At 41.1% G+C, this 25,197-nt stretch overlaps 1 protein-coding gene across 2 annotated transcripts in view; it reads left to right on the top strand.

Annotated features, from left to right (window-relative positions):
* Positions 1 to 12,506: 12,506 nt before the first annotated feature.
* Positions 12,507 to 25,197, top strand: part of PDE8B (phosphodiesterase 8B) — a 97,858-nt gene continuing 85,167 nt past the window's right edge. Inside the window, exons 1-2 of one of the 2 annotated variants that reach the window (XM_045566443.1) lie at positions 12,507 to 12,566; positions 15,124 to 15,180. In XM_045566443.1, the coding sequence (XP_045422399.1) occupies positions 15,154 to 15,180 (27 nt within the window). In that variant the 5' untranslated portion in view covers positions 12,507 to 12,566; positions 15,124 to 15,153. Of the gene's footprint in view, positions 12,567 to 15,120; positions 15,181 to 25,197 lie in introns of those variants that run through there. The other variant, XM_045566444.1, reaches the window with a different exon arrangement.

Genomic DNA, 25,197 nt, shown 5'->3' on the forward strand with positions numbered 1-25,197 from the left:
CTTAATAATAATAGTAAAAGGCAATTTATTGGCTCCACATAACTGAAAAGTCCAGAGGTAGATAGATATGGCTTTGGGCCATATTTACTTGGTTTGGTAATTTGGTAGTGTTACCAAGGATCTGGTTACTTGCCATTTCTCCACTCTGCTTTTCATGGTATTGCTTCCATCGTGGTGTCAAGATGTCATGAGCAACAAGCCGGCTACATATTTCTTTTTGACAAGCAGTGAGAATATTTCTTTAAAAAAAAAAAAGGCAATAGCTTTTTCTCAGCATTGCTAGCAAAATCCTGAGATAAATTTTGATTGGACCAGCCGAAGTCACATGACTATTCCTAACCAATTGCTGTAGCTAGGGAAATTAAATGCTTAGTCATATTCACATATATTCACATCTTGTTTAGAAGCACATAGATCCCCAAACAGAATTCAGTGACTCCTGGGAAAAGAAAGGAGAGAATGGATGTTGGGGAGACTGCCTGTAAAGGGATTTTTAAATGAGCGTTGAATTTTATCAAAATGCCATTTTGGCATCTCTCGAGATGCTCATATATTGACTCGTATTGATTGTGGTTAGTTAGGTAAATAGATACTCTAAGTTAAGGAACAAAACTTACTTAGGTATGCCCTGTAGGAGTACCTGAGATTCTGGAAGAATCGGCTTGTTTTCCCTTTTGTGCTCTTTTTCTTTCTTCTAGCTCTTATGTGGACTTTTTCTTGCCTCTCCCCAACCCTCTGATACTGTTATTCTCCAGAGCTCTGTCTTTGGTCTTCTTTGAGTGATGGCAAGGTTTTACCTGCCTCTCCTGTATGCTGGAGTCGTTCTCCCAGGGCTTTGTATTCATATATCCCACAGCCTGACTTTGCCTCTTAGGTGGCCTAGAGGCATCTCAAACTCGGCATATTCAGCATTAACTCAACATCCCCATAAGCCTACTTTACCTCCTGTATTCCTGATAACCTGCCAAATCACTCAAGCCAGGATTTTTGGACTTCCCTGTCTTTCTCCTCCCTTGCTCACATATGTCTCAGTTGATTTTATGACCCGTATCTGCCTCAAATTCATCCCCTTCTTTCTATACCCCTGTCTTAGTCCATTTTCTGCTGCTGTAATAGAATATCAAAGACTGGGTAATATATAAAGAATAGAAGTGTATTTGGCTCATAGTTCTAGAGACTGGGAAATCCAAGATCATGGCACCAGCCTTTGGTGAGGGTCTTCATGATACATCATCCCATGGAGGAAGAAGGAAAGGCATGTGAGTGTGTGAGATGGAGCAAGGAAATGGGACTGAGCTCATCCTTTTATCAGGAGCCCACACCCGTGATAACTAACTTACATAACAGCATTAATCACCTCTTCAAACAGTCACATTGGCAATTACATTTCAGTGTGAGTTTTGGAGGGGACATTCAAACCACAGCATCCACCACCACTGCTTCTAGTGCAGGCGTTCACCATCTTTTATCTACACCAGTGGTTCTCAAACTTTAGTGAGCATCATAGTCATCTGGAGGGCCAGTCCATGCACACATTGCTGGTCCCACCCGCAGAATTTCTGGTTTGGTAGATCTGGGGTAGGGCCCGAGTTTCTACTTCTAATAAGTTCCAGGTGATGCTGGTGCTACTGGTTCCCAGGGAACACACTTTGAGAACCACTCAGATGATTGAGCAGCTCCTTTCTGATCTCTGGTCCTCCTTTAGTCCCTCCACACTCACCAGAGTGATCCAGCTATTAATACAATCCAACAGTGCTGCACCTTTGTCCACCTAATAAAGCCCAAGTTTTTCACCACAGCCACCATCTGTGATGTGGCCCCTCCCTCCACACATTGTGCCCTGCACATTGCTTGTGGTTGTTCATGTGAACTCTGTTCTTTGCCATTCCTTGTGCTGTTCTGCCTCCTGAAATGGTCCTTCCACTGGTCTTCACTTGGCTCGTTCTCACTCATCCTTCAACATTGATCTCCAGTGTGATTTTCTGAGAGTTTGCCTGAATCCCAGATGGAGCTAAATGTACCTTCCCTGAGTTCCCCTAGTACTCTCTAGGTACCTCTGGCTTATCTCTCCCCTCCGGTTATTCAACTGATTGCTTCATGTTCATGCCACTCCCACCCCATTTTTATCTCCAGCCTATGGGCTGTTTCAAGGCATGAACACTCAGTCTTACTTATATTTTTATGCCCATTTTTTGTGCAGTACCTGCCACATGATAGATGCTTGGTGAAAGTTTGTAGAACTAGACTAAATATCAGTGCTCCTTTGACCACAGCTGTCTCCCCCTGGGGGACCCACCACCCAGATGCTAGAATATTCCCATTATAAGGAAGGAAGTTATTGCCTTTTAGGCAATTACTGAGAAGTGGAGGGCCCAGCCATCCTGATACTGGGACTTGTTAACCCCTAAGCATCTTCTCAGTCTTCATACATCTTCCTTCTGCAGGTGGACCTAGACTGAGGGCTGCAAACTCAGCGATAAGCCATCATTGTCTCTGTTCCTCTAAGTTTCTTTCTCTTCTTGAAAATATAGGGTTTGGAAAGAGATGGGAGGATGATGCTAACATCCTGGTGATAGGCTGCAGCAACCTTGACCAATAAGGACTGACAGGCAGCACTGATGAATTTTAGGATGTGGGTATCACTAGAAGGGCTGGCTGAGGCAAGTTTTTCTACTTGCAAAGATGCAGATTTCAGTGCAACTGAAGGCAGAGCTTTCTAATGCATGGAGTTGCCCACTGGTTCTATACCAAGTCCACATAGACCTGCTGATATGTTCACCAGTCACTATTCGCAGGGCTGGATTTGGGCCACCTGACTGTCTGGAGACCCATGGGAATCTCACATCCTTGTGTGTTATGATGTGGCTTCAGAGACTCTGAATTGGACGTGCCAAGTCCCTAGCTTCAGGAGTTGGTCTTCTTCCTTTACATTGGGGCTTCTCAAACCTTTTTAAGACTGAGGGTTGAAAGAGTGAATGCCTGCCTCAGGCAGTTTAAATAATCTGCTGCAAGTACAGGATTTTTGTGGAATGTCATTCTTTAGCTTTAAAATTCATGCAAACTTTGCATTCTCCTTCAGTCCTCTCTTCTCAATAAAATTTTGAATGACTTTATACTTACATTGCTGAACTTATTTCTTGATGTAAAAACTTGACATAAAAACTGATGGTCCAACAGAATGCACTTGTAGCTTTATGTCTCCTGGCCCCGTCTGTGCCCCACAATTGCTGAACCATTACATCTCTTCAAGTCCTCCCATTAGATCATGGTGACAGTGAGTTTTAATGTGGTGGCAAAGTATTAGAAAGGCAGAACATCTAAACTTGGTCACAGTTTTATATTTTAATCTTTTAATAATAGAGAAAATGTTACACCTTAGAAATAATACTGTCTTTCATTTGGAACAACAGATTTGAATGTCTGATGAGATGTTGTGAGGTTTCAGTTGAATACTGACTGCAAATTGTATTCATCAAAGTAACCCCTTTAAGCTTCTTTTTTTGGAGGGGCAGCCTTTTAACTTTACATAAAGATAGTCATAAGCATTTATCATTGCTTCATAAATAAAAGTATTTGTAATTAATGTATTTTATGGGATGAATGCTTATGTCTTCCCCAAATTCATATGTTGAAGCCCTAACTCTCAGTGTGATGGTATTTGGAGGTGAGACCTGTTGGAAGTAAGTAAGATTAGAAGAGGTCATGAGGGTGGCAATAGTGCCCTTTTAAGAAGAGGAAGAGAGAGAGTTCTCTCTCTCCTTGGGCACACCTTTAGGAAAGGCCATTTGAGCAGGCAGTGAGAAGGAAGAGAGCCCTCACCAGGAACCAAATCTGTTGGTGCCTTGATCTTGTACTTCTCAGCCTCCAGAACTGTGAGAAATAAATGTTGGTTGTTTAAACTTTGTAGTCTATATTTTGTTATAGCAGCCCAAGCTAAGATATATTTCCTAAAAAGTGAAAACTATGGTATAAAATATAAGATCTTTTACACAAGGGCCCCAAGGCCCATTGTAAATAGTAACGATTTTTGACAAGGTTCCAGGAGAGTGGAGCCCATGAATCTGCGTTGCTGCTTACAGTATTGTGGAGAGATGGGGAGCGTGAGAGGTTTGAGTGAATGGCTTGGGAGGCAGTCTCCTTAGAGCAGGGATTCCCACATACGCGGTGGAGTGGACATGAAGCCATGCTCCCTGATGCTGGAGTGTGAGCAGAGAGTCTGGCGCTGGCCACAGAGCACCTGAGGTTCTGTGCTGATGGCATTTTAATGCCTTGAGTACAGAAGGTGAGAGCCTCTGAGGCTCATCAGAATAAGCAAGTGGACAGAGCTTTACAGCAAGAGTGAAAGGGAGTGCCTTGTTCTCATTCCTCGCTTAGACAAGGGTATGTTACTCAGCCTGTTCTCCAGCTAGGAGAAGAGGAAGATGTTTGTGGATCCAAGATAGGCTGTGAACTGGAACCATTATTTAAAAGAAATGTACTTTGGTTGAACATGAAGTGGTCTTTTGGGATTTACTTAACTCTTTGCTTTGGGATTTTTCTGTTTTCTTCTCTACAAATGGACATATTCATTCTCAGCCCCTTTCTAACTATCCAGGGTTTGGGGGGAAGGGAGCGGAGATTGCCATGAGCCTTTCCTCAGCTCAGTCACCTGCTTGTAAATAGGACACTTCCACCCGATGCTGTTCCCTTGCTCTCCTCCCTAAATCTTAAAAGGAAGAAGTAAGATTGTGGGTGTTGTCTCATTGGCTTTTGACGTAAGCCGTGATGGCCTCAGAAGGTCAAAGTGCAATGGGGGGCTCGTCCTTCGCATGTGTCAGCTAAGGGGAAGGGTCAGGCCTTGGGAACCTTCCCAGGGGATGCCCTGCTGGTCTCGGGCATCTGGCCTCTTTGCCAGTTTTCTGAAAATGTTGAGCTTTTAATTGTAAAACATTTCACCCCGGTTTTACGTCTTTATGATGTGACTGGTGCTTTTTATCAATAACTGTTTAGAAATGATGATTGTTTTTGCCAAGTAAGTAAAATCCTTTTTCAGAAAAGTGGGCATATGCATCTCGGGGCTGACTTCATATGGGTCAAATGGGATTTGTTTCAATGAGATTAGTTTTTAAATGGGAATCAGTGCAGGATATGGCTTCATTACCCCTGAGGGACACGTAGTCTTCAGACTCGGTGACTGAAGGTCATGGCTTATCCTGGTGTGACTGAGCCTGGCACAGCAGAGTCAGGAAAGTGAGCGTGGTCAGGTTCTTGATGGAGTACCAGATGTGGCTAGAAATCCAGAGATGCTTCAGGGTCACAGGTCCCCAGTGGGAGAGTCTCATGGAGGCAAGCAGGGCGGACAGTTAGGTCTTGGTTCTCTAAGGCAGCTCTAGCTTATCAATGATAAAATCAAGGACAGAGGCAACATGGATAATTGAAATCCACAGGAAAGCTCTAAAACTCATTTTTAGCAGATGGTTTCTGTTTCCTTGCCCATCAAATCTATTTACCAGAACTGCTGACCATGTAGCAAAATTGACTGATTTGAATATCATCCCTCCCCACTCTCTCCCATCTTCATTTAACGTTCAGGAGAAGGGAAGGCATGTAGGAGGACAGAAGAGGATCAGACGTGCACGCTTGGGTTTTTCCACAGTCTGGATGATTCCCTCCTGAATAATCAGAGATAGACTCTTCTTTGCTTGTTCTCTGTTATGCAATGTAATTTTACATGCTTGAAGTCATCCAGCAGTGTCTGTTATCAGTAGTATCTCTAATAAAAGGAAGGAAGTTAGTTGAGGGATGTCACGTTTTTGCCATTGCCTTTAAATGCCAGTGCTCTCCCAGGCAGACCCTGGGTTTGATCTTTGGAATCTGGGAATGGTGCTGTGTTTACACACACTCAGCCTAGCCAGCTGTGGCTGAATTGTTACATTTATGAGATCTCGATGCCTTGATTTTTGCACTATATATATGATGGAAAGCCTTTTGACATAATCATAGCATTGACGTGCAGTTAATTTTTTTTTCCTCCTCTAAAGTTAATTCTCTCTAAAACCTCCTTGTGCTAGCCTCCTTTGGGTTCTTGTCATTTCACGGATTATATTCTAGACCATTTTTTCTTTCCATTTTAATGCATAATCGATGTCAGGCTGAGTTATTTCCTCATGGCTGTAGATGATGTGACTATATCATATAAATAATTTCTTTCATCTGCTATTTGTGGGAGGAAAATCAAATGGCTTCTCCATTAGACTATACCGGCCAAATTTTCTGTATTTGGATCTGATGGCATCTGCATGACTTCTGTGTTTATTTTTTTAATTACCACTTCAGAGCTAACAAGAGGATGGCCTCTTTATCTTTTCTCACTGCTGTATTTTCAAGGCACATTGGGGTACAGCATCTCCTTCCCCACTGGCCCAGTAAGGCTCTCTGAGTGCAGCAGTAGTGTAAGCAGTCTGAAAGAACAGCCTTATCCCCAACAGTGACAGAGGGGAGTGGAAGAGAGGACATGGGGGTGGGGGGAGCAGCATAAGATGCAATGCTGGGGAGTCCGTCACTGTGTCCAGTGCGTGGGGTGGTCCAAGGTACCACCTTCTTTGCACTGGCACTTGACCTCGCTGGCCTGGTAGGCCACTTCCCCAGGAGCTCGTGCTTTGTGGCAAACATTGTGCATACTGACCTCCCTACTTTCTTCATCCTTCCCATGCCTATTGTTTCTTATTTATAAGTCACTTTAAAACCATTACTTAATTTAAAGTCTCTTTGTTGCACCATCTTAAGACTTTTCTGGAACAAACTGAGATATAAGTCAATACATAAATAAGAGCATGGGCTTCCCAGTAAGGCAGGCCTGGGCTTAAATCTCAGCTCCATCCCCTCAGGTAGGTTGCTTAACTTTTCTTCAGCTTTAACTTCTTGAGCTATAAAAAGGGGCCCACAACGCCCTGTGGGATTGTGTGACTGTTACGTTAGACGATGCGCATGTGGGATTCGTGGGCCCCTCTTGTCTTACTGAGCCATAGAGCAGTTACTCATCTTGAGCAAGGTCCCCTGAGTCCCAGCCCAATTTTCCAGGATTTTATTTTACCAAGTTTCAGAGAAACTCTGTCTGTATTCTGAGGAATTTTAAATGTAGCACCTTATTTTACCACATAAAGACTTTATTGGAAAAAGAAATGGTATCAATATGTAGAATATTTATATAGGGGTTATTGATCAATTAGTGTTAATGCAAACAGAAAACAGACTTTCTCAGTAAAATTAAATATATTTTAAAGTTATTTTGAAATATTTAAGATATACAGTAAGATAGAGAGCATAACTGGGAGGGGCACGCTTGTAGCTCTGACTTGGGTGGTGCAAATGCAGTAGATTTAACCCAAATGTGTGTACCACCATAAACATTTTGTAATTAAAAAAAAAGAAAGAAAGTATAATTCAATAAACACATGTGTACTCAGTACTCACTGCTTAAAAAAATAGATGATTAACAATCTAGTGCAAGCCTCTGACATTTCCCTCCCTGAATACAGCGTCGGCTGCACCAGCAGGACACCTGCCTCCACTGGGAATTTGCCAGCCTTTCTTTGTACTATTACAATATATTCCTAAGCTATATTCTGTTATGTTGTAAATACTTTCACACTTTAAGTGGCATTCTAGGTATGTATTCCTCTAAAACTTGCATTTTTTTGTTTGGTTGTCGTTGAACTCAATGTTTGTGAGATCCATCTGTTTTGAATGAGTAACTCTAGCTGATTCATTTTTATTGCTGTGTAATATTCCATTGTATGGATAGTCCTCAATATAGTTATCCGTTTTTTTCTGGTGGTAGATATTGATGGATTGTGGATTAAGCTATTTCTAAATTTTTGTTACCACAAACAATGCTGCTCTGAATATTCTTGTAAATGCCTCTTTATCTACCTTAGAGGAACACTCACGTAGGAGGCTGCATTATAGGATATGTACCAATTAATCTTTACTAGAAATCTCTAAATTGCTTTTCAAGGTAGCTGAACCAACAAAGTGTAAGCGTTCCTGTGGGTCTGCTTTCTTGCCTATGCTAGATGGTGTTTGACTCTTAATTCTCCCATCCTCTTGATAAAAATGGTTAGCATCTCATTGTAATTTAAAATTTCTATCTTCCTGATTACCTATGAGGTTGAGCATCTCTTCATACTTACATTTCCTCTTCTATAAATTTCTTTTCAAATCCTTGCCCACCTTTGTTTTTGGTTTTTTTTTTTTTTTTTTTGAGACACAGTCTCGCTCTGTTGCCCGGGCTAGAGTGCCATAGTGTCAGCCTAGCTCACAGCAACCTCAAACTCCTGGGCTTAAGCAATCCTTCTGCCTCAGCCTCCTGAGTAGCTGGGACTACAGGCATGCGCCACCATGCCCGGCTAATTTTTTCTGTATTTTTCTATATTTTTAGTTGTCTATATAATTTCTTTCTATTTTTAGTAGAGGCAGGGTCTTGCTCTTGCTCAGGCTGATCTCGAACTCCTGAGCTCAAACGATCCTCCCGCCCCAGCCTCCCAGAGTGCTAGGATTATAGGCGTGAGCCACCGCGCCTGGCCTGATTATCTTTTTATTGATGCTTTAAAAAAATTTTGTGTTCTGGTTACTAATATTTGTTGTTTTTCTGTATTTTAGATTTCATCTCTCAGGCTGTAGGCTTTTTTTCTCTTTTATTATAGTATTCTTTGTTTTTGTTGAAGAGAAGCCATAATTTTAAAGTCAAAGTGATTAATCTTTTATTTTATGGTTGTGTATTTTGATGAGTAGATACTTGTATGTTTATGTGATAAAACATCGTGCTGCCAAATTAATGTAATATTATAAACAGCAGGGCATAAAACACAAAGTAGGTAAATATGTCACCCTCTGTGAGTATCTTGTGGCTGTAAGTAATCTTCCACCTATATATGTAGAACAAAAAATAGATTATAAAAGAAATTTTTGATTGGTTTTGATTATAATGTAGGGATATTGTTTTGGGGGATAATTCACCAATTGTGAAAGACTATCTTCCTCACGCCTAAGTGATAATCTTTTGTTTTTGGAGTGGGTATCTGGAAAAAAACCTTTCTGGGTGTCTGGGTTCAGGCACAACAGCGGAGTCATGGGTTTTGGTGCCTTCCACAGGACAAGTGCTCCATGGATATTTGTCAGTGAATATGGAATAGAGTCTGTGGGAGGGGCTATTGAAGAGGCAGGAACTGAAATTAACCCCAGACATGTCTGCTCAAAAGAGAATAGACCAGTGGTTTCTGACACAGGCTGCACCTGAGGAGGCGGAAAAATGCTGACGCCTCAGTCCCATCCTTAGAGATTCCAATTCCCTTCGTGAGCAGTAGGACCCAGGCACTGATGTATTTTAAAAGTTCCCCAGGTACTTCTAACATGAAGTCCAGATTGAGAACTTCTAGACCAGAGAATTGGAAGCAGGAAGGTGAGGGGTGGACCATGGGCCATCCCCAGGGACCCTTGGGCCCTCAGAGGTCCAGGACGTCAGAGGTGCCTGGAAGTGCTGGAGAGCAGCCAGCTCCAAGATGGCGAGGTGGGGGGTAGTGGGAGGGCAGAGCCCACTGGCGGGCCCGTGGCTGGCAAGGGACAGAAGGAAGAGAGCCTCCTGGTTGTGCAAAGCACAGTGGCAGGGGAAGGAGGGCAGGGCAGGCCCAGGGTTCCCCGTGTGGAGCAGGGAGGCCCAGCCTCATGGTGGGGTCACCTGCAGGCTGCAGTGTCAGTCCCTTTCTGACTGGATGCCAGAGTACAGAGTTCCATTAAAAAGGCAAAAGTCAAACACAACCTTTGTTTACCCAGAACTCTAAAGAATAAAGAATCAAGTTGGCCTGAGAATGGAGGGTGGACAGGGGGACATATTGAGATAATTAAGTGCTATTTTAAAATCAAGGCCAGCAGGGCCTCAGGTAGAGTTGATTAAGGGCATTTAAAAATGCCTATCCTGTGTCCACAGCCGGTCTCTTTTGTGAGTGAAAAATGGTCTTCACCTTGGACCCTTCTTGTGGAGTGATGTCAAGCTTGCCCTAAGTTGCCTGTGTGTGTGTGTTCTTACGTGTGTGGGAACTCCCAGTATTGCAGATGGTGGGGAGGAAGGGCATTCTGAAGGAGAAGTCATTGAAGTAGGGAAGATTCAGACTCTTAACTTGTTTTTGGAAGATGGAAGTTACGGATACACACACACAGGCATCTTGACACACACACAGACACACACACACGCACACACACACACACATACACCCTTTTCCTTCTTAGTGCTGGTGGCAGCCCTGTTGACAGACTACCAGGGCATGAGCCAGGATTGGCAGATACTGGATCACCTATTTTCCAGAACCAGAATGGAGTGTGGAAGCCACAGCAGAAATGTAGATAATGCAGACAGAATTAATGTTCTCACTTTGGGGTAGTCAGAATTAATTCTCCAAATTTTGGAGCACAGTGGAAAGCAGTGCTTAGGACGAATGAAGTTTAAAATCTGCCTGATCTTTTCAGTTTAACTGAATTCCCACAAAGCATTTACGAACACTTTCTAGACACTGGGGATAAAATGGTGAAAAAGACAGTCTGTGTCCTCAAGAAACTCAGTCTTACCAAGGAGCAAGATATTTAAATGACTAATAAAATACGTGCTATGAATATGGAAGGAGTACTGAAGAGAGGACTGACTGGTTCTGTCCCGGGTGAAGTTGGGCTTGACCCATCTCCGGAGGGGAGCAGGGCCTTGAGGATGAGTACGCTGTTGTGGTGGGGAAGGGGTTTCAGGTCAGCCTCTTTCCTTCCTGAATTCTCAGCTGCCCTCCTGTCTGAGGAAAGCTCTAAAACTGAACGCCAAGTTACTTAAAATTCCTGAAGCTGAAACTACCAAGAGCTGTGGCAATCACCTCTAGAGGAGGTGGCACCGTGACAGGTGAATTAACCAACCAGAACTACCTTGCTTTCGCTCATGAGTTTGTCTCTTTCTTCTGCCTACCCCGCACCAGCTGGGTTGCATCTTAGAGTTCCCTCACTGTTGAAGTCAAGCCAAGCTGTGCTTTTTTCCCTTGTAATTTTTTCTTGATCATCGCAATACATTTTCCCACTTGGTTTCACTGCTGTAGTTCCTACTCAGAGCAGCATTTTTGTTTTGTTGTTGCTAAATCTCTGTTCTTGTTTATTCAGAAAGTGGGTAAACCAAATGTTTGATTTTTCTCAAGTCACAGATCTGATTGTATTAATCCTCTACTCAAACACCTGCAGGGTAATGGGTGCTTACAGATTAAGAAGGGAGCTCCTTTCCAGGATCCTCTAAGCATCTGATCCCAGCCCACCCACTCTTCCCTTCCATGCACTTATCATCCAGCCTCTCTGGGGACTTGTTTTCTCCCCTGTGAGCCCCTTTGCATTCCTGCCTCTGTGCCTTTGCTCATGCTATTCCACATGCCTAGAATCTCCTCCCCTAGCCCAGTCTGTTCATCTTCCTATTCTTCACAACCTGCCTGTCTTCATGTAGACTTCCTTAATCTCCCCACCTCCCACACCAGAAATATTATCTCCTCTTTTTCCCAACTTCCAAGGCTGAGGGAAATGTCCCTCAACCAGAATTCTATATCCAGCTAAACTACCAAAAAAAGCAAGTGATAGACATTTGCAGATCACCAAAGACTGAACAAGTTGGCCACTTACAGACCTCTCTACATGAAAAGATATGTTCCTAGTTGGGAAGTCAGGGACTTATGTTAACTAGTTTGAGACCAGCCATGGTATTTACACCATGGAAACCAGAAAATGCTACAAAATGGTACTCTTATTTTTTTTTCCTAGAGACACAGCTCATCTGAAGGTGAATTGTTGACCCTGCTTACATGTATACGTGTGTGTTACCATTCACACACGTATGTGTACACACAGATATTTGACACAGTATAAACGTCATACAGTGCAGTTAAAACTACATGGTAGTTCAGCAGTCCCACCTCATTAGGCTATTGGGGAACCTGTGTGTTTGGAAGGGCTAGGAAGTGTGTCTCTCTTCATACTCCAGTCCCATCCTCCCCTCTTCTCAGGCAGTGGAACTGTGTTACCTGTGACCCCACCCCCACTTTTGTTTCTCTGTCCCTGGCAAACTTGGTCACTTCCTGGAATCAGAGCTAATGCACTAATTGAGGATCTGTGCATCTGCAGTTGCTCAAAGTTCACCCTTTGAAGTAGAGAATCTTGGCTTGGCTACACAGACGTCAGTAAATGATCTGCTGTTTCTGTTCATAATTGCTGTTTTATAAATTGGTGAAATGCAGGCAATCAGACTCCTGTGTTAGAAACAGAACTGTGCACACTGCTGTCTGTGAATATACCTGCCACGGGGTTTCCTCTGCTGGTCACTGCCTGTTGCCAGCCCTCAGAGCCAGCAAGGACAGGTTCCAGGGTTCTGCTGGGACAGTTGACCTCTTTTGGACACAGAAGCAAGGTCAGATGACTTGGAACAAGGACCAAGATGGAAAAGGCAAGCCAAGAGACACAGTCATGGGTCATGAGTGGAGAAGCTAGTAAACTGAAGCACCCAAGGTGGCAGTGGAGGAGAGGTGAAGGCACCTGGGAGGTGGTGCAGTGAAGTGGGGGCTGGGAGGAGATGGGAAAGGGGCCCAGAGTGACGTGAGAGGTGGACGTGGAGAGAGGGTCCTTCAGCAGCAACCTTGAAACCCTCTTCTGGCTCTGCCCTCCTTCCACCAGGCTCACGGCTCACCTTCCTGCTGAGCTGGGTTGGGCTATGGGGAAAAGCTGTAGGGTCTTCCCTGTCCTTAGGCAGGAGAATGATATCTTCTTGCTTGAATGTTGCTTTTAAAACCCCATGCTCTCGCTTAGTGGCCTTGTCTGTGTGCCGCAGAGATCACAGGGGAGGTTGAGCCTAGCACGCTGCCTGGGGCGGAAAGGGCTTAGGGAACGTTCACAGTCCTCAGGTATTATCCTGATGGGGCTGCACGTGGCCCGCTTCCCCGTCCCTACCCCTCTGTGTAAGGTTAGCTGTATCGCCACTTCATGTGCGTACTGGTTACCTTCAAAAGTATAAAGGCAACATGTGGGCTGGGGGAGAATTGTTCTTATTTTTGGATAGCCTGTGCCCTTCTTGCAGGAGTCCTTCCTTCAGTTTCTTAGGCTTCCAAAGAACAATTTTATTTGTTTTAAAGTGTTATTGATTTATTATTTCACTCATTAATTTATTTTCCACCACTGGCCAACGCCTTCAGGACCTGATTTTGTTGGAGAAACCATTCACAGGAGGCCTCACTGGAGAGGGCTTCTATGCATGGTGGATGTAGTGAACTCGAGAGATGCCAGGGAGAGTGCAAACATATCCTGGATTATTAATCAAATTTATTTTCATACACCAAATTTGTTTCACTTTCTAGTCATTAACTTTTTTAGTAAAGTTTCTGGCTAGTGCACTGCTTTTGAAAGAGGAAGTTTGTTTCAAACAACACAAACTGCTTTGGGAGTGGAGTGGAGCGGGGCGGGGTGGGGAGGGGCGTAGCAGCCCAGTGACACAGAAGGGCCGGGGACGTTGCTCTCCCAGTGGACTTGCTCCTGGCCTGCATGTAGGCTGCCGGTATCGGCACACATACCTTGCAGCGTACTGATTTGCTTAGAGAAAAGAAGTGTAAGAGAGGTACATGCTCAACTTGAGCCTGTTACTTCTACCTGACACTGCAGTGAAACACGGGAGGAACTTGTCACTGGGTCACAGGCTCAGGAACTCAAGGCCCTGAGTTGGTTTTCATCATGCAAGGCCTGCTGGGCAGACCCATCGCTGGGGACGCTGCCTGCCCAAGTGGAGCAGGGACAGGCAGCTTTGTCCTCCTGAGAACCCATGGACGAGGGCCAGCGGCCTCAGATGAGCAGTCATTAGAGGGCTCTTGGAGTTTTCTGCTGGCTGGTTTGGGGAAAGGCCAAAGCACCCAGCATCGCTTCTGTACACAGCCATGTCTGGGTGGGGTGGGAGAACCAGCCCTATAGAGCAGAAGAGTGTTGGTGTTTTGGAGAGGACTCAGCACAAGCACCGGGAGCTAACCACGGGGACATAGGAAGAAAGGAGAAGGGTATTTTTAGTCTTTTGAAGTATAATTTAAGGAAAGTTCTGTATTTCCTAGTTTGTTTTCTGAACTGATAAAGCATCCTGTGACCCTTGGGTCATTGCAGTGTCTCTGGTCCTGTGAATTCTGATGATGCTCCTTCAGGCTGACAAGGGGCCAATACAGTGTTGGGTGCAGGATAAGTTTCCAAGTCGTGGCAAATGACCGCAGCCTCTTAGAGAAAAACAAAATTGGATCTGTGGAGGTGAGGCCAAGACCTTCAACCAAACTCGTCTAGAGAAAGTCATTTTTAGAAATCCAAGAAAAGTAATTAAAGATAAAGACAAACATTTGCTCTGTGCTCACTTCCATCTAACTCCTTGCTCAAGGCAGTTGGACACTGTTGTCTGGTGAACCTAGGAGCCCTAGGCTCACTTGTGGAGGTGATGTCGTGGGGCAGAGCTTAGGATCTTGTGGTCACAGTGTGGTGTCACTCGGCTTATTAGAGGAAATATAACTGAGATAAGTAATTTATTCATGGTAAACATGGGTAAGAGTAAGCTGTTTATTTCTCATACTAAAACATGAAATAAGAAAAATAAGATCCAAATAAAGGAATGGCTCTTAAGCCATAGACACACTTAAGCTTCCATATTCGAGAGAAAGCTTTACTCTCTTTTGAAATTTCAAAATAACAACAGGCTAAGCAGAGTGCCCAGAACATACTAAGTGCTCAGTAAATAATTATTGAACTGAATTGTTTTCTCCCATAAAATAATCCATGCTTATTATAAAAATCCACGCACTTAAAGGAAAAATAACCTTAAAGTCTGACCAGTTAGCATTTGGGGATATATCCTTACAGACATTTACCAATACATATAAAATATATATGTTGTATAAAAACAGGATTGTACTGTACATGATGTTTTGTAACCTGTCTCCAGGTCAGTAAGTTGTATCCTTTCATTTAGAGTATGCAAAGGGACAATATTATGTAAATATGTTGCGTAAGGAAGGCTTTGTCAGTTTATGACTTGACACTTCTTATGTGCTGTCCTTTATTTAGCAGGTGTCTTCGGCAGAAGTACGCATTGGGCCCATGAGACTGACGCAGGACCCTATTCAGGTATGCCTCCGTTACTCAGTACAAGCTTCCTTTTCAGGGCATGGAGCAGATAGCTATCCTTGCCGCACATGCACACACACGTGCATACATAGTGTATATATTTCTCTGTGTTGGGGGGGGTAAGTGCTTGTTTTTATTAATGTCACACTTGAGGACTCAAATAGTTTTCTTGAAGACTTAAACATTGTCCTATCTTGAGTATAAATATAATAGGTAGATGGCATGGTGGATTGTGAGGAAGAACAGCTCTTCCACCAAAAGGCTAGTCTGCCCCCTATCCTGCTACAGCCAGAAAGGGAAGGAACGGTGAGTTGCTAAAGGGCTGGCTTTGCCAGGAGTCACAGCTGGGTGTGAATCTCGGCTCTGCCTTTAATCAGCTGTGTGACCTTGCATATATTGCTTCATGCCTCTGACCCAGTGTTCTGTCTGCAAAGTGGAGCTGATAATGCCTCTCTCATAGGGAATTCTGAGTGAAATGAAATAGCATTGCGTGCCTAGAACACTGCCTGGCAGTGGAATATGCTCAGTAAATGATAACTGTTGTTGTTGCTTGGGAAGAGATGATAAAAGGCTCCCCTTTCATGTCCCATGTGACTTAAGCCAAGCAGCCCTCTGGGTTCTAGGATTGACCTCATTCTAACAACCATAGCAACTGTGTCCTCCCCAAAGCCCTTCCAGCTTCCTATGCCCCCTTCAGGGAAACAAATACAAAAGGGAATGTGTACCTTTTTAAGTAATTTTTAAATCCTCATCTGCGTGTTCGGCCTAAGTAAGTGAACCTCCTCCTTGTAAGAACTGTAGCTTGTTAGCACCTGGAAGCTGCTTGTACTTAGGACAAGTGAAGATACAGAAAAGATGTAAACAAACCAACCAACATATAGATGAAAGTGAAAAAACAACCAAGGAAATGTACTATTTGATTTATGAGCAAATGGAAAAAGAAAATAATGTGTTACAGTTGCTGGGAAAAGGAAAAGCAAGTCTGGGTAAAGGAAAAAAACAAAAGGAAGAGATTTAGCTTGGGAAAATTAGATGAAAACAAATTTAGGAGCAGAGAGAGAGATAAATAAACATAAGCCACAACTATTTGTATAGAATACAAACAAGTGGAAAATTCCAGTAATCATTCTGAGGGCACGTATTTTGTACTCCAATTTTGAATAAAGGCAGTGGCAAATAAAGGAGTTGATATCAGGGATTTATTCCCAAAGCAATTTCCAGGATACTTCTTGGGATTAGTGTAATTTTAGATCAATTTCATTTACCTTCATTTTTGCCCTGTGCTGCACTGGCAATGAATGCTTATGATAAGGATGTCTCATTCTTTTAAAAGTGTAATTTGTCAAATTGTAAAATATTTCAAATATTCACATAGGTACATGTGTGTACCCACCCCTCTTCTATCAAATGTTAACAGTACGCCCTATTTGTTTCAAAGGGTTTTTTTCAGAAACAAAAGATTGCAGATGCTGTTTAAGCCCTTTGTTTATCCTCAGCCTCCCCTTTCCCTTTCTCTCTAAAGTAACCACTATGGTACATACTTGTATACTTATTTTCATATGTATGTATCCATTCATAATATTTACTCTTGTTTTGAAGGTTTTTAAGCTGTCTTTGAAAGGTGTCATGCTGTGGGCAAATCACTCTGAAATTTGTTTTCTTCATTCAACATTATTTGGTGTCATATCTAAGAATTCATTGCCTATGCTAAGGTCATGGAGATTTACTTCTTTGTTTTCTTCTAATAGTTTTACAGTTTTAGCTTTTACATTTAGCTCTATGATCCATTTTGGGTTAATCTTTATATATGGCATGAGATAGGGGTCCAGCTTCATTCTTTTGCATGTGAATATCTAGTTGTCTAGTAGAATTTGATTTTTTAAAAGATGCCAAGACAATGAGGAAAGAAGAGTGTTTTTTAACAATCAACCATAAATGTGAGGGTTTATTTTTGGATTCTCAGTTCTATTCCATTGATTTATATGTAAATCCTTATGCCGGTATGACACTGTTGTGATTATTGTAGCTTTGTAGTAGTTTTGAAATTGTGAAATGTGAGTCTCCCAACTTTATTCTTATTTTTCAAGATTGTTTTGGCTATCTGGGTCCCTTGCATCTTCATATGGATTTTAGGACCAGCTTGTCAATTTCTGAAGGGAGGGGCAGCTGGGATTTTGATAGGGAATACAGTGAATCTATAGATCAATTTTGGGAGTATTATCTTAACAGTTTTGTCCTCCAATCCATGAACGGGAAATGTCTTTCCATTTTACAGGATCTTGTATCCTGCAACCTTGCCAAATTCATTTATTGTTTTTTTGTAGATCGCTTAAGATTTTCTATGTATAAGAGCATGTTTTTGTTTCTTCCTTTCCAGTCTGTATGCCTTCTTTTTTTTCCATAATTGCCCTGACTAGAACCTCCAGAACAAAGGTGTGTTTTGTTTTTAAGATACTTCTAGACCTTTTCCCAAAGTCGTTGTACCATTTTACCCTCCCACAAGCATTGTGAGACTTTCTGTTACTCCAAATGCTTAGTAATATTTGATGTTGTCAGTCTTTTTTAATTTTAGTTCTTCTAGTGGATGAGTAATACTATCTTCTTGTGATTTAACTTTGGATTCCTTCATGACTAATGATGAGCACTTCTTCATTTACTTATTGGCCACTCTTCTATTTTCTTTTGTGAAGTGTTTGGTCAAGTCTCCTTTTCATTTTTTAATTGGGTTAATTTTTTAAAGTTGTTGAATTATAAGAATTCTATATATATTCTTGTTACAAGTCCTTTGTCATGTTTTCAGAACATTTTTCTCCCAATCTGTGGCTCCTTTATTAATTTTCATAACTCTGGCTTTTGATGAGCAAAAATTTTGCGTTTTGACTAAGTCTAAAATTTATCACTTTTTTTTCTTTTATGGTTATTGCTTTCTGTGTTTTGAAAATCTTCACCTACTCCCAGGTCAAGAAGATAATTTCCTGTTTTTTTCCAAAAACTTTATTGTTTTAACTTTTAATTTTAGATCTATAATCTCAAGTTAATTTTGTGTATAGTGTGACTTAGGCATCAAGGCTCATTTCCTGTCATCCTCGCCGCCATAGTGATGTCTGGTTGTTTCCAGCTCCACTTGTTAAAAAGACTGTTCTTCCCCATTGAATTGTTTTGATGCCTTTGTTACTGATTCTTTGATATTTGTTGCAATTTGTTTGGTGGCCAAGTATGTAGTCAGTTTTTAAATCAATATTCCATAAAAGTTGCTTAAAAAGATGTATTCTCTACTTATTGGGTAGAGGGTTCTATATATATGAATTAGTTCAACTTTATTAACTATGCTATTCAAACAATCTCTATTAATTTTGTGATTGATTTTGTGACTGTGTGATTTGTCAGTTTCTAATTACAGTGGATTTATCATATCTGTTGATTTTTGCTGATATTTGAGTCTGTGTTGTTAAGTGTATCCAGGTTCTTGATTGTCGCATATTCCTGGTGACCCATTTATCATTATGTAGCGTTCCCCTTTAACCTTTTGCCTGACATTCTATTTTATCTGTTGGTAATATTACCAGATCAGCTTTCTTTGGTTAACATTTTCCTAGTATATATTTTTCTGTTTTTTTTTTTCAGAAACAAAAGATTGCAGATACTTTATAACTTTATTTTAAATATGCCTCTTTTAAGCAGCACAGTTTTATTTTTCTAAAATCTCTTCCTATAATTTTTATCTTTGAATAGATGCGTTCAGTTTGATTGCATTGAATGTAATTACTTATACAGTTGATTTTTATTTTGTGTTTTTATATTTATTATCCTTTTTTCCACTAGTTTCTTGTTTCTGCTTATTGTCAAGTTGGCAAAGTTTTTGAAGTTACATTTTATTTTCTCTGATGTTTTGGGAGCTATAGGTATACTTCTGTTCTTTTGGTGGCTACCTTTAAATTTTTTTATTTTTTTCATTTTCATTTTTATTTTTAATTATTTTGAGTACATAATAGTTGCATATATTCATAAGGTACATGTGATATTTTAATACAGGCATAAAATGTATAGTAACCAAATCAGGGTAATTAGAGTTTCCATCACTTCATGCAGTTATCATTTCTTTGTGTTAGGAACATTGGTCTGGGCAATGATTTCTTGAGTAATACCCCAAAAGCATAGGCAGCCAAAGCAAAATTGGACAAGTGGGATCATATCAAGCTAAAAAGTTTCGACACAGCAAAGGAAACAATCAGCAACCCACAGAATGGAAGAAAATATTTGCAAACTACTCATCTGACAAGTGTTTAATAATTAGAATATAAAAGGAGCTCAAACCACTTTTAATTATTTTAAAGTATACCATAACTTGTTGACTATAGTCACTTTGTTGTGCTATCAAATATTGTTTATTCTATATAATTATATTTTTGCACCCATTAACCATCCCCACTTTATCCCCTCCTCCCCGCTACCCTTCCCAGCCTCTGGTAACTATCATTCTACTCTCTGGTCTCCATGAGGTCAGTTGTTTTAATATTTAGCTCTCACATATGAGTGAGAACATGTGAGATTTGTCTTTCTGTGCTTGGCTTGTTTCACTTAACATAGTGTTTTCCAGTTCCATCCATGTTATTGAAAATGACAGGATTTCGTTCTTTGTGGCTAAATACTATTTCATTGTGCATATGTACCATGATTTCTTTATCCACTCATACGTTGATGAACACTTAGGTTGCTTCAAAATCTTGGCTATTGTAGGCCGGGCGCGGTGGCTCACGCCTGTAATCCTAGCACTCTGGGAGGCCGAGGCGGGTGGATCGCTCGAGGTCAGGAGTTCAAGACCAGCCTGAGCAAGAGCGAGGCCCTGTCTCTACTAAAAATAGAAAGAAATTATCTGGCCAACTAAAATGCATATATAGAAAAAAAAAATTAGCCAGGCATGGTGGCGCATGCCTGTAGTCCCAGCTACTCGGGAGGCTGAGGCAGTAGGATCGCTTAAAGCCCAGGAGTTTGAGGTTGCTGTGAGCTAGGCTGATGCCACGGTACTCACTCTAGCCTGGACAACACAGTGAGACTCTGTCTCAAAACAAAACAAAACAAAACAAAATCTTGGCTATTGTGAATAGTGCTGTAATAAACATGGGAGTGCAAATCTCTCTTTTTATTATGATTATGATTATTATTATTATTGTTATTTTGAGGCAGAGTCCTGCTCTGTCACCCTGGCTAGAGTGCTGTGACGTCAGTCTAGCTCACAGCAACCTCAAACTCCTGGGCTCAAGCAATCCTTCTGCCTCAGCCTCCCAAGTAGCTGGGACTACAGGCATGCGCCACCATGCCCAGCTAATTTTTTCTATTTTTTAGTAGAGACGGGGTCTTGCTCTTGCTCAGGCTGGTTTCGAACTCCTGAACTCAAACAATCTGCCCGCCTTGGCCTCTCAGAGTACTAGGATTACAGGCGTGAGCCACTGCACCCTGGCTGCAAATATCTTTTTGATATATTGATTTCCTTTCTTTTGGATATGTACCTAGCAGTGGGATTGCTGGATCATATGATAATTCTATTTTCAGTTTTTTGAGGAACCTCCATACTGTTATCCATAGTGGTTGCACCTAATTTACATTCCCACCAACAGTATGTGTGAGGGTTCTCCTTTCTCCACATCCTTGTCAGCATTTGTTATTGCCTGCCTTTTTGATACAAGCCATTTTAACTGATGATATCTCATTGTATTTTTGATATGAATTTCTGTGATGACTACTGATTTTGAACATTTTTTTGTATACCTGTTGGCCATGTGTATGTAGTCTTTTGAGAAATGTCTACTCAGATCTTTTGCCCATTTTTAAATTAGATTATTTGATTTTTTTCCTATCGAGCTGTTTGAGCTCCTTTTATATTCTAATTATTAATCCCTTGTCAGATGAGTAGTTTGCAAATATTTTGTTCCATTCTGTGGGTTGTTGATTGTTTCCTTTGCTGTGCAGAAATTTTTTAGCTTGATATAATCCCATTTGTCCTATTTTGCTTTGGTTGCCTGTGCTTTTGGGGTATTACTCAAGAAATCATTGCCCAGACCAATGTCCTGGAGTGTTTTCCCAGTGTTTTCTTTTCATAGTTTTATAGCTTCAGGTCTTAGATTTAAGTCTTTAATCCATTTTGATTTAATTTTTGTACATGGCAAGAGATAAAGGTCTAGTTTCATTCTTCTGCATGTGAAAATCCAATTTTCACAGCATCATTTATGGAAAAGGCTGTCCTTGCCCCAATATGTATTCTTGGTACCTTTGTCAAAAATAAGTTTCCTATTGATGTGTAGATTTACTTCTGGATTCTCTATTCTGTTCCATTGGTCTGTGTGTCTGTTTTTATGCTAGTAACATGCTATTTTGATTACTATAGCTCTGTAGTATAATTTGAAGTTGGGTAATGTAGTTCTTCCAGTTTTGTTCTTTTTGCTTAGGGTGGCTTTGGCTACTCTGGGTCTTTTGTGGTTCCATATAAATTTTAGGATTATTTTTTCTATTTTTGTGAAGAATATCATTGGTATTTCCATGGGGATTCCATTGACTCTGTAGATTATTTTGGGTAGTAAGGACATTTCCACAATATCAATTGTTTCAATCCATGAACATAAAACGTCTTTCCATTTTTTTGTGTCCTATAGAATTTCCTTCATCAGTGTTTTATAATTTTCATTTTAGAGAGCTTTCTTAAACTTCTTTGGTTAAGTTTATTTCTTGGCATTTTATTCTATTTGTAGTTGTTGTAAATAGGATTACTTTCTTGGTTTCTTCTTCAGATCATTTGCTGTTGGCATATAGAAATCTACTGATTTTTGTATGTTGAATTTGTATCCTACAACTTTACTGAATCTGTTTGTCAATTCTAATAATTTTTTGTGGAGTCATTAGGTTTCTCTAGATATAAGTTCATATAATTTACAAACAAGGATAATTTGACTTCTTCTTTTTCAATTGAGATGCCCTTTATTTCTTTCTCTTGTCTGATTGCTCTAGCTTGAACTTCTAGTACTATGTTGAATAACAGTGGGGAAGAGTAGGCATCCTTGTCTTATTCCAGATTTTAAAAGACAAGCTTTTGTTTTTTCCCCATTCAGTATGATACTAACTATGGGTCTGTCATATATGGCTTTTATTGTGTTGAAGTATGTTCCTACTCTTAAATTATTTTTAATACACATGCTTATTCAAATTTTGTAACAAAGCCTCAGGTTATACTGTATTTCTGTCCTCTCAAATATGATAAAGTTTTTTGTAGGATTTAACTATCCGTTGACAGCCCCACTCTCCCATAACTGAAAACCAGCTGTCTGTAAATTTGAATTTATTATATTTGGCATATTAAAACATAGAAAAATATTTTTGATTTGTGCTCATAACCTATGAAACATAATAACAAAGTGAATATCATGAATCCACCACCTAGTGCAAGGGCCGTAATGTTACCACAGTTAATGTATACCCCACTGGTTTCTGTCATATAAATTTAACAGCAGGTACAAGTGGTCAAGAGTCTCTCATTGAGTGAGGGAAAAAATAATTAAGAGACTCCTTTAAAAAAGATAACAAGCCCAACTTAGGATCAAAGATGCCTTTACTACTTGTTCTCATTCAAACATAGAATTTGGCTAACCAATTCATCCAATAAGAATGTACTCAGTACCTCCTATGTTCAACCCTCCATGCTAGGTGCTGCAGAGGGTAGAGAGATGGCACAATGCTCCCTGACACAGAGAGAGATCTGGGAGGTAGGTTTTATTGTTTATATCACTAACTTTAGGGGTATTGATATCTAGTCAAGTGCTTCTACTACCAGCACTGCAGCTGTCTTAGAAAAATCAAGCCATGTCCTAGTGCTTTTGTTTTTGTTTTATTTTTTTCCCTTGGAGAAAAATATCTATTCTGTTATTTCACTGAAATGCCAAAAATATTAATTAGCTGCATCAGCCAGAGCTCTTAGGGCTTGGGAAGAAATGTCTTAATAAGAATATTTCAGGGATGTGTTTGCTTTTGAGGGTGCCTTTCTGAGTTCATCAGGGAAAATTTGCTCCCACATCAGGACATGTAGCATGGGGCTCTGTACACCCCACAGAGCTGGCAGGAGCACAGTTAGGAGTGGAAAGGATGGGAAGTGCACATGGTACTGTAGAGAACCTCCCTCCTGGGTGAGTGTTGTGACTCACAGTCAAAGTCATATTTTCCAATCTTGGCTAGAAAATAAAAAGCTGGGGAATTATTATGAGGCAGTAGATTCAAATCAACATGATGCAGTCTAAAAATCGAGTGTTCTATTCTCTATCAATGCCCGGAACACGTTTACTTCCCCAGTGTACAGAATTGACATCTTCTGCTTAGGGTGTCCTGTCCTCATCCCCTTCCTGCTGGGCCTTCCAAGTGGACTTGGAAATAGATCCCATAGCTGTGGCTTAAGCTCTTTCCTAGCAAGGCAGCACCTCCCTTCAAAACCTATTCTTCCATGTTGTTCTTCCATGTAGTATGGGCATGGATTTTTTTTTTCCTAGAACCATTACATATTGGGGATTTTATATGTTGGAGATGACATGGCATCGTGGAGAGCTGACCTTCACGCATTAAGTGAAATGACTGGTGACTCGGTAACTTGCAGTTAGCTTCTCCCTTCCTGTCCGTCCGTATTGCTGCCACCTAGTTGTCTTCTTCCTAGTCTAGCCAGTTTCATGGAACCACAGAGTTGTTAAGAATTTTGGTCCAATATTTTATGAAGTAGAAACAAAACAGAGTAAGTTGCTTAACATGATGATTGCAAAGGCTCTGGGGTCAAGCCAACCTCAGTTCAAATCTTGCTAGCTGTGTGGCTATGTAAAAGTCTCTTAGCTCTCCAAGCCTCAGTTTCCATGTCTGTAAAATAAGGGTAATGCCCACCTCCAAAGAGTTGCTTGAGGGTCACTGAGTGAGATAGTGTATTTCAAGTACTTTCAGTATAATGGCTGGCCCTTAGACAATTCTCATCAAACTCTAGCTGTTATCAGCATCACTTTCCTAGGGACATTTAAGGAAAATTCCCAGACTGTTGTTTTTCAGCTCAATTGACTCCTTTTCAGAGCAAATTGGCCAGTTGTTTAGTATTATGTGGACACAACTTAGATGATCTAAATGTGTGATCTACTTTGGAAACTACTAGGTTTTTGCTTAAAGCCAAACTGAATATTCTGAAAATCAGATGTTTAATAGTAGATGTTGATAATACATTTGGAGATGTGCAGACATACCCTTGTTTAGAAAAAACACTACTGGTAACAATTATATATTGCCTTCTTCAAGTTAAGGAAAAGTTTTGTTTTGTTTTCATCTTTTTCATAATTAGCGTTCACCAGAGAAAATGGTTTCATTCTAATTTAGCTATCAAAGACAGATTATTGCTATCCTCAGAAAGATATTTTTCACCTCTTTCTTGATAAAACTTGTAAAAGAAATAGTTACAAGGATTTCCAGCAAAGCAAGGTAACCTCAACTGGAGCTGGGGAGAGATTGCTGAAGGAGGAGTTGGGAGATGTGGGTTCCAGCTCTGCCGCTGCTTTGCTTTGGGGAGGTCGCTGTCCTTATCTGTTGGATGGTGGTTGGATGGATCATTCCCAGAGTCCCTTCCTGCTCTGAGAACTCCCAAGAGCTGTGGCCCCTGCTTCTGTCATTGCCGCTGGGAGCCCCTCAGTCCCTCAAGTAACTAGCAGCCCGTGTGTCTCCCTGCTGTAGCCTCTTGCATAAGGCCCTCTACTTCACTCTCTTGGCTCTGCCCCGGGTCAGCCTTCATTTCATCCTCCTAACTGGTGATGAAAGATAAATTAAACTTTGTGGTTCCAAGAAGATTTAGGTAGAGTTCTTCTTAGAGACTGAGGGAGGCCCTGCATGACAGTTTGAGGTCTTTGTATAGTATTAATAGTTCCTTTTGAAAAGCAGTGCGAGTAGCCCTCACTTTGCCCAGTTCCAAGGTGTGCAAATTCCACGGTTTTGTTAAATAACACCAGACCCCTGACAACA

Source organism: Lemur catta, chromosome 12 (assembly GCF_020740605.2).
Source record: "Lemur catta isolate mLemCat1 chromosome 12, mLemCat1.pri, whole genome shotgun sequence".
In the NCBI taxonomy this organism is placed as follows: domain Eukaryota; kingdom Metazoa; phylum Chordata; class Mammalia; order Primates; family Lemuridae; genus Lemur; species Lemur catta.